The 14,276-nt window shown below is 38.0% G+C and overlaps 1 protein-coding gene across 8 annotated transcripts in view; it reads left to right on the top strand.

The window, feature by feature from the left end:
• The window catches only part of gria3a (glutamate receptor, ionotropic, AMPA 3a), a 73,353-nt gene extending 60,094 nt beyond the window's left edge, over positions 1–13,259 (top strand). For 2 of the 8 annotated variants that reach the window (XM_058626797.1, XM_058626795.1), the window contains 2 exons: positions 11,268–11,516; positions 11,841–13,259. In XM_058626797.1, the coding sequence (XP_058482780.1) occupies positions 11,268–11,513 (246 nt within the window). In that variant the 3' untranslated portion in view covers positions 11,514–11,516; positions 11,841–13,259. Of the gene's footprint in view, positions 1–1,012; positions 2,520–9,936; positions 10,689–11,267; positions 11,517–11,840 lie in introns of those variants that run through there. The other 6 variants (XM_058626796.1, XR_009240059.1, XM_058626799.1 and 3 more) reach the window with 6 other exon arrangements.
• Positions 13,260–14,276: the final 1,017 nt, after the last annotated feature.

Consider the following 14,276-nt stretch of genomic DNA (forward strand, 5'->3'; position numbering starts at 1 on the left):
GACTTCATGAGAAAGGTAAATAAATGAAGGCAATGGGGAGTTTTCTTTTACACTTTTTAAAATATTACGGCAAAGCAGGTTTTAGTTATTTATTCGTTGCTCATTAGCATTTATTTTCAAACTTATTATCGAAGTATTAACGAGCTGCTGTGTGGATTCATTGAAGAGAGGAGACCTGCAGTCACTTCACCACTGATTCACATGAACACGTGAATTAGAGTTAGAGCGAAAGAATGTGGAGTTATAAAACTACTTTTAACACGTTGTTATTGTTCCTAATAATATGATCATGTTAGAGTCTGCAGGTTTTCTGGCCTGACTTTATTTGAATATTTTATGATTATTATATTAACCATAAATTGTAATTATAGTGATACGTTAGCTTTATTTGTTAACCACCTATACAAAAACAGTTACAAATTTGAACATTGAAATTTAAACCAAAATATAAAGCATAGCAATGAGACCAAAAAATCAAATTCATGGTTATTATTCAATGGAATTGTTTTTTTAATCATCTTAACAGTACTTAATGTTGTAATTATTTTCTTGGAAAATAATATATAAAATCCCTGAGTTCTGTGACAGCAACATTTTTGATTATTAGCATACAGTTTATCTGTGAATGGAAAAAAACAACACAATTACCATATAAACTAATAGCCACGGTCAATGAAATTAACTATTAAATTGGTCATTTTAACCTTTTTTTTTTACATCATTATAGTTATCAACTTACTGTATTCACTATCGGTTGGTTTTGCCATTTATTTATTACTAGTTCGAATTACATAGATTTATTCATTATAAAGTGTTCCATGTAGACATTTTCTACGGTGGACCTAAAGTGCAAATCATCACCACAAATAGGAAGAAAACACCAACAAATAACAAACAAACGTAGACGCAAATTAAACACAACGAGGAAAAGTGGACTCCTCCTGGCTTAGTGCGGTCCGTGCCCTCCCCTCTCGATAAATCTAATTGGAATCATCCACTTCCTGTTTGCCAGTCGGACCTTCCACGCACACACGCGGAGCCAGCGGGAGCAGGAGGAGACACCGAGGAGAAGGACGAGGAGCAGCGGGGACAAACATGGTAACTGCTGCTTAAAATGATCCACACATTTCTTAGATGTTCTGTTGACGCTCTGTTCACACCTGCTGTTAACGTCCGACCTGAGTGATCCGATCACAGGTGTTCAGATTACACCTGCTACTGCTGCTAATGTGACGTCACTGCTCCATAGGAAAACACACACCTTTCATTTAATTTCTTTGTTACACGAACACAAAGAATCCAGGAAATGTTAATGTTATTATTTTTCTCCACAATCGAGTATTTGTTTGTTCCAGAAAATGTTTGAAAAATATTGATCACTGTTTCTCAAACCTGGAAATGATCATTCTCAAATGTCTTTTTTTGAATCCACAAACCAAAAATTATTCTGTTTTAATTATTTCTTTGTTATAAGGAACAAAGAAACCGGAAAATGATCAACATTTTAATAAAACGAAAATCAATTAACAAAAAAAACCAGTCGATTATTAAAATATTTGACAATTAAATTAGTAATTGTACTTTTATATATTTAAAAAAAAATCATCAGACACCATGATGTGATTTATTGCAATATTTGCAAAATCATATATTGCGATATACTGACACAACAGTGCTGTTGAAAGTGAGCACTGAAATGAAATTTTTATTTAGTTATTTCTTAATGCTAATCCACAAAAAAGTTTGATGTTTATCAGTTAAAAAATATATGCTCATTAAAAGAATACTTTGTGTCTCAAAAGCGATATAATATTGCTACACAAACTGTCGCCATATTTCTCTGTATTTGTTTTTGCCCCCACCACCATCACTACTTATAATACCACCGAAAATGCATTTTTAGGGATGTACCATTTTATGAAAACAGTCGCTATTGTCTCCATATGTATTTGTTTATGGAGCGGTAAAGTAGGATTCACCTGTGATTTCATCACCTCAGACAGACGTTAACAGCACTTGTCAACAGAGCCTCTGTTTAATGTGTCTGCATTGATTTTCATTGTTAACATGTGACTTTAGTCAACCCTTGTTTGCGGGTTTTTCATGCTTCAGCCAGTCCAACTCAACTGCAGCTGTTTGGACCTCTTCACTGTTGGGATGTTAACACATAAACTTGTGCCTGGTGCAGCAAACACACTCATTTTGGCCAAAGATGCCACAATAAACCTTCTTTATTCAAAACACTTTAGATCATCCATGTTCAGGTTACTGCACCTTCTAAATACCATTATTCCTCACTACGTCACTAATCTTTCAGCCACTCCCACATTAAGTCACTCCTGATGCTTATACAACCACACTTCACAAAACACCCAACAGTGGGACTGGTTGAGGCATTGAAACTCTCACAAGTAAAGTATACTTTTCTATGGACGACTGAAAGTGCCCGAATGAAATCAATAAATACACCATTAAATAATGACTCAAATGTGTCATTCATTAATTAAAAGAAGAATTAAAAACATCAATGTGGTATTAAATTTTCCATTAATTCTTTAAAAAAATAATTAATTTGATGTAAAGAAAAAACATATAGTATGACTTGACTATTTAATCAATGATTTCATGTTCCTGTGTTGCAGTGTATCATCAATTGATTTGATGCTGATGGGTGACTTTGACACATCAAATCAATTGATGATGCACTGCAACACAGGAATGAAATCATTCATTAAATAGTCAAGTCATTCTATATGGTTTTTTTTAACATCAAATGATTTAGTATTTTAATGAATTAATGACACATTTAATAACACATTGTATTTAATTCTTCTTTGAATTAATTACACATTTGAGTGATTATTTAATGGTGTATTTATTGACTGAATTTTGCCACTTTGACTCGTCCATAGTTTTCACCTGTTAACAATGTAAAAATGATGTGAACACATTAATGACACAGAAGTCTAATTGATGTGCTGATCATTTTTAAGCATCAGTTACTGGACACCGGTACCCCGACTGTGTGGTCAACAGTCCAGAGAGTGGACCCCTGTCAAATTTTTTTTGTGTTTTTATGGCTTTTTTTGGGAATTTCGTTGGCCAAAAATGTGAAATAAAATGGTATAACCCCCTGTTGTTATCAGTGTGGGGAGCCGGGGGAGCACAGCCCAGCCCCGGCCCCAGTTTGGCCCCGGCGCCGGGGCCAAGTGTTCGGAGCATGCTGGATTTGAACCAGCCACAGCCGGACTGGCACAACCTCCTCGCGGTTGCGAACCAACCCACCACACCACAAACCCTTTGGAGGTTTGGGATGGAGCTCCGGGCGTTTTTGAGTCTTCACTTTGGCTGTGGAACCTTAAACATTGAAGTATAAAGGAATTGAACTCTCAACATGAGGACTGAAAGGCAGCTCTCTAACCAGTTGAGCTAACTGTCCACGCTCTTCCTTATGTTGTCTCAGACTTATTTACTCTCTGCATTGAATAGCGTGCCTAAAAACTCACTTCATCCAAGTTTCGAACCCCTGACCTGAGGAACTCCAGTCTTTCTCTTAACCTTGTGAGCTGTTTGTCCTCACATGGTGTGTACCAACCTTTGGAAGTCTTTCAATGATAGATTACCCATGACTTCACAAACCTCAGACTGATGAGATATTTAACAATGTCTATCCTCCCTCTTGGGCCAGATCTTTGGTGTAGTGGTTATTGCTCTTCCCTTTGAAACAAGAAGTCCTGGGTTCGAGACCCAGTGGGAACAAGTGTCTTAATGCATGGAGTTTTTCATGTTCCCCCCGTGTGTGCGTGGCTTTTCTCCCGTTTCTCTGGCTTCCTCCCACAGTCCATCAATCATCTACCGCTTTGTGCACCACCGGAGGGTCACCGTGGGTGCTGTGCCACTCTCAGCTGTCGTAGGGTGATAGGTGGGGTGCACCCTGGACAGTTCGCCAGTCCATTCAAAACATGCAGTACAGGGATTAGGTAAATTTCCACACTGTTCTACTTAAACATTCACTTGAAGTAAGATTCAAACCCCTGACCATAGGAACTCTAGTCCTTCACCCAACCACATGAGCTATATGTCTTTGTTTGATTTTTTGTTCAATTTGGAAGCCTTTCACTCATAGAACCCATGACTTCGAAAAAACAACAGCCTGATGAAATATTTAAGAATGTCTGTCCCACATCATGGGCGACATGGTTGGTGTAGTGGTTAGTGCTCTTGCCTTTGCATAGAGAGAATCCAGGTTCAATCCCAGCTTGGAACAACGATCTTTCTACATGGAGCTTTTCATGTTCTCCCTGTGTATTTGTGCGTGGCTTTTCTCCGGGTACTCTGGCTTCCTCCAGCTTCCTCCCACAGTCCATCAATCATCTACCGCTTTGTGCACCACCGGAGGGTCGCCGTGGGTGCTGTGCCACTCTCAGCTGTCGTGGGGTGCACCCTGGACAGTTTGCCAGTCCATTCAAAACATGCAATACGGGGATTAGTTAAATTTCCACACTGTTCTACTTAAACATTCACTTGAAGTAAGATTCGAACCCCTGACCATAGGAACTCCAGTCCCTCACCCAACCACATGAGCTATATGTCCTTGTTTGCTTTTTTAATTCAATTTGGAAGCCTTTCAGTCATAGAACCCATGACTTCGAAAAAACATCAGCCTGATGAAATATTTAACAACGTCTGTCCCACATCATGGGCAACATGGTTGGTGTAGTGGTTAGTGCTCTTGCCTTTGCATCGAGAGAATCCAGGTTCAATCCCAGCTTGGAACAATGATCTTTCTACTTGGAGTTTTTCATGTTCTCTCCGTGTGTGTGGCTTTTCTCTGGGTTCTCTGGCTTCCTTCCGCAGTCCATCAATCATCTACCGCTTTGTCCTCCACTGGAGGGTCACGGGCACGGGGGGTGTGCTGTGCCTCGCTCAGCTGTCATAGGGTGATAGGTGGGGTGCACCATGGACTATTCACCAGTCCATTCAAAACATGCAGTACGGGGATTAGGTAAAGTGCCACGGTGTTCTACTTAAACATTGACTTAATGTAAGATTCGATCCCCTGACCATTGGAACTCCAGTCTGTCATTTAACCACATGAGCTATATGTCTTTGTATGCTTTTGTTCACTCAATTTGGAAGTCTTAATAACAGAATATTTACAAATCCATGGTTTAAAGCCCAAAGCAAACGTGCCATCGGTATTCATGAAATCCGCTGTAGCGTACCTCATTAGCGTACTCCCATCATGCCTTTCGCTGTTCATGGACGCGCCAAGCAAGTCGAGAAAGCGGGCTGCTCATTCACATAGCTGAGAGGAATTATGAGAGTAACACTACTTAGTGAGCAACTCCACAGGAATGAACGGAGCCAAAGGGGCGGTGCTCTACCCAGTTCTTATTATACATCCATGGGCGTCTCTTAAAGTAGCTTTCGCCACCATCATCCCGCCGTAAACTCCCGCTTCTTCAGCCAGGTAACGTCCACCCAAGTTTCCTTCATTAATTTGAGCAGTGCCATCACGAGGAGACATGAAGTAGCGACACTCGGCAAGAGAAACTGGCGGGGATTCAAGTATCGGTTTACCCCGATATCGATTATCATATTGGCCGAGGAAGGATGATGATATATGATCAAATCAATATTTTGTCCCACCCCGAACAGTAATCACTAATGGTTGCTGTTGCACATGTTTAACATATAGCACCTTTAAAAACAGTGACACTGATGAGGATTTCTTTCTATCAAATCTGTTGTGCAACCGTACTATAAATGAGGCCCCTGATCTTTTGTTTCAGACGCACCAGGCTCGGTAAAAGCCCGTTCTGTGGATCCATCTCTGCCTCCGCTCTGCAGCTTGCCTCATGACCACAGCACTCGTGGCATAGTGTGAGAGAAGAGACATGTGGCCAAACTTTCTGTTATCGACCGTAGTCATTCATTTCTGAGTGAGCAGAACATGGATACTATCAAGTGGGATAACACTAAGAAGAGGCCGTCTCCTTTCACTAGCTTGATCCCCTCGGTTAGAAAGCGAGTTCACGATCAGTGTGATCACCGTCACGTCTGTGACTGCCATGTTTCTCTGTTTTTATTTCACTTTCAGAAAACGCACGTGTGGGTAATTTAACACTGGAAATATATTGTGTGTAACTACCACTGAGGAAAATATCACATAAAAACAATGTCATTTCATCACTGGGCTGCTAAAATCTAAAGGAACACATAGAGTATATTAGTTCAAAGTGTAAAATAGAGGTATTTTTATATATATATATATATATATATGAGGGATTTAAATCCAACTCATGACCTTTATGACATGAAATATTTGGATTAAGACTTAATTTCAGAGAATTTAATGCATAGATGTAATGTACTCAGATTAATATCCACAAGGAGTTCAGAAAAGTGTCTCAAATAGTTTCAGGTTTGAACAAATTGTGATGGAGAAGTGAGCTGATGAGAGGGCGAAACACTGACCCCAGGAATCCTAACTTTTGAGGCTGAACTCATTTCAACATTTATATAAATACTGTTCACTTACACGTCATTTTAGTATATAAAGTGCTCTTAACTGCAAAGAGAAGCTGTAAAATATACATTTTACATCTATGGATGTAACGCTTATTTTTGTAGACGTTTATGGCACTAAAATGTAATCGTGCGCAAACGGTCACATAACTTGTTTTGTTCCTGCAGCTGCACATAATAAACATTATAGTGAGTTACAGAACAGCCGATTAAACATTCATACACTCTTAGCGAACGCTAAAGAGGGGGAATTAAACTGAAGTGAGGCTTGCTTTAGTAACACGGGACATAAATAGACAAAAATATACACGCTTCTATTTTTAAATTCATATATATATATATATATCACTTTGCAATTGGAGAGAAGATAGTGAGAATAAGAGAAAACATACAAAAGGAACCAGGAGCCTCTACCTAATAATAGCACATAGTTAAAAAATAATGACTTAGAAATAGAGAATTTTCTTGACAGATAGATAAATGTTTCTTGTTGATTTTAGTCATTAGAGTCTGCGTTTCAAATCATTGTAAATTTGTGTTGAGTGTTTTAGAGTCACGAGGGAAAAATGGTTGTGCTGCTCTGTTTATTAGAAAAAACGCTCTCAGCTCTCTGTGATTATGAGAGTCGATCTGATAATAATGATAAACTGCAACAGGCAGCAAAATAAAAAATAGCTTACTGTTTAACACAGTTTAATGTCAAAACTGCTCCGAGACATGGAAAGAATGTGTTTTCTTCCAGTTTTCTAGATATTTGTGTCATATATTCCTCTATGTTCAAAGTCAAGAGGCTTAAAGATCTGACAAAACATTCATTTAAATGTCCAGCCAATGATATAAACATAGTTTCTTAGTTTGATGTTAATAGTTTAAAAAGGGCAACTGTGGTGTTTCTTCACTGTGAACACTCCCTGCAGTATATTATGTAGAAGTGCATGATCGCCACCTGGTGGTGAAAGCCTTTAATATTGATGTATGTGTACTTATTGAAGCGTGGGGAAAAGGGAAGTCATTAGAGTCGATTCCTCTTTCCCAGAATTCTGTGGGACATTGCAGACATCGTTCACTTGAGCGCAAACCATTTTCTTAACCTGCTGTTCCCAGCAGAAATTAAGAATTAGACCCAGTTCAAAGTACGCAGAGCAAATTTGTGGCCATGGCCATTTCCATGACATATTGTACTAATTAAACCGGCACTTATCCAAGGGATATTTGTTTTCTAATTAAAAAATGTCAAGTTAAAGGCTGGGGAAAAATGTGTTTTGGTGGGCGGCCGTCTCTTGGCAGGTTTGCTGTTGTGCCATGTTCTTTTTATTTGGATATTTTTTTTATAACCACCTATAACCCTGACTTGTACTTCCCAACAACATTGTCCCTTACTTGTTTGGAGAGTTCCTTGGTCTTCATGGCAGTGTTTGGTTAGTGGTGCCTCTTGCTTAGGTGTTGCAGCCTCTGGGGCCTTTCAGAAAAATAAGGTGTGTGTATGTACTGACAGATCATGTGACACTTCGATTGCACACAGGTGGACATCATTTCACTAATTATCTGACTTCTGAATAATTGGTTGCACCAGAGATTTTATGGGCTTCATAACAAAGGGGGTGAATACATATGCACATGTCAATTTTAAGTTTATTATTTCTAAAAAATAGTTTTATGTATATATTTTTTTCTATTATTTCTATTACTATTGTGTTCTGATCCATCACATAAAATTCCGATTTAAAAAAAAAAACCCATTAAACTAAAGGCTGTAATGTAACAAGATAGGTAAAAAGCCAAGGGGGGTGAATATTGATAATAATAATAATAACAATAATAATGATAAAAGTGATAATAATCACTGGAAGATCACCTAAAAAATTTCCTTGCAATAATTTGATTTAATTAGAAAATACAGTATGTCATGTTAACCTAAATGGATGAATTTGTAAAATGTCCTCATTTAGATATTTTGAGCACTTATAATCTACCTGGTAACACTTTTTATTACGGCGCAATTAGGATTAATGGTAATACCATAGTAATCATCAAGTAAGAGCGAAGTCACAACGTATTTCTGTAGTAATCATCAATGAATGGTTTAGCAATAATTCATTTCAACTTTACAATCTGCTAATGATCAAGTTTGATTCACAAACATGTTTCATGTAAAGGTATTACACTCTGATTATAGTGATTCTCTTGATATCATCTCCTTATTACCACACTATTATATTGTAATTCCCAACCTGAAAATTGCATTAGAAATGAGATGTTTGATGTTTTTCCTTTACCACACGTTTACCATTTTGTTATTGTACTGTAATGTAAAGTGTTACAGTATTACCACAGCAGCACATCATGAATATTAATGAAACTATACATTTTTAGTGGTATAATGTGACCTATACTCCAAACCCATCTTTTTAAATGGGGACCCATTTTTTAAAGCTGACAAGCTGTCCTGACCCAGTTCCTATTAAGGCATATACTATATTATTATACGTCAATGGAATTATTTGTTAATGCTGATTTTAGCTGTTATTCCCAAACGGATGGAATATTTCCTTCCTTAAAAGCCTTTTTATTTCTGCGTTCGCCCTGATTCATCAAGTGACACAACCACTCAGTTCTCGACGGACAGAAAACATTCAATTCCATGTACAAAAAAACACACACACACACAACAGTGGTGAATGCAATATATTTGACGATGTTGAATTACACACACGAGTGATTGTTCTGAAAGGAAATCAGCCTGGAAATTAGGCAGTTGTGGAAAATTGAGCATAATGTCTTGCAAAACAACCCCAATTTTTTGTTTTTAAATCAATTTTTTTGGGTTGAATCCTAAATTTTCCCCATCGTATCTTAAAATACTATAAAATAATGTCAAACATTCTGTGTTAAATGCCAAAGCCAACTTATTTTGATATAAAAGGCTGATTTGTGAGACATTACTCTTCAGTCGCTGTTGATTCAAATTGGACTGCTGTGTTTTGTCTGTTAGTCAAGAAAGGGTTCCTGTTAGATTCACCTCGCTAAACATCAAAAAAAGGGCTGCACATAGTCAAAAAAAAAATCATTGAGCAAAAGCTACGCAGCAGCAGCAGCAGCCGCTTTATTCTGCATCTTCAAATCTTTCTTCTTGTGATCAGTATGTGCCGATTACTCAAAGCGATACAGCTGGGGTCTGGCATGCTAGCGTAGTCATGGATTATGAAAGGTCACATATTTATATTTATGTATATATCTCTATATATCTATATATATACTGCAGTATTGCTTGCTATTTGTGATGTGTTGGCCAGGACCCTACTCTATCGCTTTGCACAGTATATAAAGTAGTTTTTTTTATTTTAAAAAGTTGAATAACATAAAATAACATAATAAAATGTTATTTATGTTATTTCCCACGTGAAGAACTCCTGTAAACCTTGCAGTATTGAAACTCAGTGAACAAGGCATCTTAGACAAGCTGAAAAACAAATGGTGGTACGATAAGGGTGAATGTGGAACCAAGGACTCTGGAAGTAAGGTCAGTCGCTGCAGGTCTTTTTATACTGATTGCAAAGTGCATTTTGACCTTAACTGTTCATATGCAAACATCGACAGCACATAATCTCAGTCAGACATTTTTAATCACGACATCTTCAACACTTGCTTGTCTGCTCTCAGGATTAAAAAAAAAAAAACACATTAAAAATGACATTTGCTTTACACATAATCCCAATTTATTTACACTCCTATCACAATTCATGACATCAACGTGACTTCTTCTTTTTTTTTTTTTTTTTTTTAAATGCTAGACAATTCAGGATTTGTAAAACTGAAGCATGATTACACCCCTCCCATTTTATCCATACCATAAATTAAAGATAAAAAGTGGAGTCATAGAATTGAAACCATTATACTGCTATTTTGTCATATTGAAATTTAGTTTATTGGTGTTCTTGTTCATTTGTATGCAAACCGCATCCGTTAACTCAGACACGAGCAGCCGTAGTTTCCCCCAAAGGCATCCTCACACTGACAAAGTCCAAACTGACCTTTAAATACCATCGGAGCACAAAGTGGTCGGATGGCATTTACTCGTCATGTCTCATAGACGGAGTGTCAGAGTCAGGAACGTTTTCTTACACGTTTAATCCATTTTTTTTTTGTCTTAAAAAAGCCACATAACTGAATTCCAGGTCCAAAGAGTCCAGTTATCTGCGCCTCCAAGTTCATAATATGTCCCCCCCGGGGTTTAGAGTGCAAATGGTGAAACTCACATAAATGAATTTCAATATTACTGGTTTTGGCTTTTAATAGCAGCAAAATGGTTCAGTTCTCCTTCCACACGCTTGCCACTTTGATTGTACAAATGCAGTGTGTTGAGGTTTGAGCAGCTACAGTCTGATAGTGAATCCAGGGTTTTAATCTGTAGACCTGTACGACCACGACCGCCTTCCGTGAGAGGGGATCTCGTAAAGAGACCATGAGGCAGGACAGACTCTCTACATTCACCTTACCAGTTATTCAGAGTTAAGCGGGATTTTAATTGAGTTTTAATTAGCAGCTACATCTCAGAGGGTTTCCAGACATTACTATCAATCTATTCTAGACTTTGTGAAGCATTAGTGCAGCAGGATGTACGTACGTAGATGTAGGGTTTACTGCATGTTAGTGTAGGCACAGGCTACATGTTGTTAAAGGTGAGCCTCAAAACGCCACTTCAAAGACGTCTTAACGGTGGTCTTTACCTCCCCCAGGACAAGACAAGTGCATTAAGCCTGAGCAACGTGGCAGGAGTCTTCTATATTCTGGTAGGAGGGCTTGGCCTTGCTATGACCGTGGCTCTGATAGAGTTCTGCTATAAGTCACGACAAGAAACTAAAAAACTGAAGCTGGAGAAAAACGCTCAGAACTTTAAGCCAGCCCCTCCAGCAAACAGCCAGAACTTTGCCACGTACCGTGAAGGCTACAATGTGTACGGGACAGAGAGTGTTAAAATCTAGAAGGTAAGTCTTTGCTTGTTGCGTCAATGTATGATATTAAGGGATGCACGATATCGGACTGTCGATACCGATACCGATACTGATACTGATACTGACCGATACATACGTTACCAAAAATGTTTTCCACTTAAAATGTCCTGGTGACCGTTTTTTAGAGAGAAAACCCCTTAAGTGTTGTTGTTGTTTTTTTCAACTTAAAATGTGATAACTTTTCCTCGAGTGACCCCCACCATTATAAAAAAGGGAAGTATTGCTTTTACTAGTACTGGAGCCTCAGTGCATCCACCAGTCATTTAATTCACATTTCCCAATGTCTTGGCCCTGCAGAGATCAACCTTCTGGTGCATCTGGATGGAAAAAGCCACTCTGTGTGATCCCGACACCTTGAGGCTGGCATCCTGGAGACAACAGCCTTCCTCCTCATCAGCTTGGGACACAAGCCTAAAGTTAACAAGTGCTCATTTGGGTTCGTGAGACCCGTCACACTAACAGAGGGCAATGACACAACAGGGCTTTTGCTTCTGGAAACATGGGATTTGCCTCTTGTAGTGCCTTATGGAGCATTTCAGCATCATGGCAATGCATTTACAATTTGACTCACAACAAAAAAAAAGAAAAAAATAATAATAAAACAATCCATGGAACTGTGGCAACGCGTTGCTTCAAAAGACAATTAGATGAACTGTTGTGATTTTTTTTTTTTTTTTTCTATTTCGAAGAAGAAGAAGAACCATGATCTGCAATGACAACACCCTGGAGTCACTGGAATTCTTTACACACATATTTTTGTGGTGAAATGTTGAGTTGGATAAATATATTTAGTGCAGTAAAAAGTCATTTTCTTGTTTTACTCTAAGACTATTTTCAGTGTCATAATATTTAGGACAAGCATCCATCAGTAAGGATATAGGTATCAATAAAACGAACATTGTGCCCCAGCTTTCACTCTGAAGATATCAATAATAGGAAACTAGTGGTCATCTGAAAATGCTTTAGGTGGTGTTAACTTTTAAAGCTCTGACTCTGTATTCACGTAGATGCTTGTTTTAAATCAACTCTGTCTTGACTGCCACAATTTTTAAACGAGACAGGGTTTTTTTTTTTGGATTATTGAAATGAGGTCTGCTTTTAATCACTCTGTGCCATATTTTTCAATTCAGACAATTTAGAAAAAAAACGACCAGCCCATTTTTACGTAACAGCATATTGAGATGCTGCGTTGTCGTGTAAATGCAGCGTCCGCAGCTCTGAGTGTCAAAGTTTGTTTTTTAACGCCATAGCTTCGTTGGTTGTGCTGAGCTTTCTGTGCCCACGTGTTAAGCAGAAAATGAGCTGGTGAAACTGTACATCGAGGGAAACATTTGTCTGTTTGTATAAGTGAACTTTTTTAGAAACTGGAGGAAAACCGTCAACAAAAAAAGTAAAAAAAAAAGAAATGCTATACCACGTATGACATCATATGTTTAAGTATATCAGGCTTTCTCATCCTTTTTGTTCCCAGATAAAGTGCATGTGAATTTGATGATCGTTTTACACAAGTGCAAATCAACATGGATCCTGGTTTATTGTCCAGTAATGACATTCGTGTCAACTTTTCTTTCTTTTTTTTTTATTAAATTCCCCCCAGTTCATTTGTAAAAGTACCTCAGCCATGAGAGTTGCATGTATGGACACAATGAACCTCTGTGTGGAGGTCATGTACAGAGGATTTTATTACATTTCCTTAATAAAGACAGTTTGTATTTATTTTATTTGTTTCAATTCTTCCTTTTCTACACATAAAACTCATGAGTTGTCCGTGACAATGTTCTGATGCAAATTTACTTAACATAACAATAGTCACAGTCACCGTTTTTGCTAGAAAATGTAAAAAAAAAGACATCTGAGATGCACAAAATAATACTGTATCCCAACAATAACTTATATTAATATCATAAAGCACAGGTTTATGATGTTTAACTTAAGAACACTGCTGTGAAGTTCAATTCCTATAAAGAACAAGACATTTTAAAGTTCGACATTTTGTTGACATACTAAAGGAAATTTTTGACATTTTATATTTACAGTTTTCTTTGTGGACATACTAGGACATTTTTTTTTATGACATACGAAACTAGGATGTTTTTTTTTTACATTTTTGAAAGTTTATATTTGGACTTTTTTTGTTGATACATTTTTTAACAGTTAATATTGGACAGTGGATGTTGACATACTATACTAAGACTTTTGTTGACACGCTATTTATGGCAATTTATATTTGGCCAATTGTCATCATACTATATTCAGACATATTTCATATGAAGTCAGGTTTTGAAAGCAGTTGCATTGAAAACACACGCGTGCATGGTTAAACGGTGATCGTGTGTTTACATGTGGAGCAGTGACGTCACATTAGCAGCAGCAGCAGGTGTAATTTGAACACCTGTGAGCGACCACTCAGGTCGGCAGCTGGGCCTAGTACAATGCACAGAGCGCCATCTGCTGGTTTGTGTATTTATTTTTTGTAATAGTACCAGTAAAATGCAGTAAAGTCAGTGGTGTAGTCCAGAGTATACGCCGGTATACGGCATTGCGTATACCCACTTGTAAATCGCCCCTGATGCGCACCATTCAGTAATATCTGTGAGCCACCCTCCTCTGTCTCTAATTGGCTGGTACTCGCTGCTTTCACTGATTCGATTGGTTAACTTTAGGCATGAGGACTGATGAGCCAATCAGAGGCAGAGTAGGGCGGGTCATGCACCTCAGGTGCCAGTGAAACAA

This window comes from Solea solea, chromosome 4 (genome assembly GCF_958295425.1).
Source record: "Solea solea chromosome 4, fSolSol10.1, whole genome shotgun sequence".
In the NCBI taxonomy this organism is placed as follows: Eukaryota; Metazoa; Chordata; class Actinopteri; order Pleuronectiformes; family Soleidae; genus Solea; species Solea solea.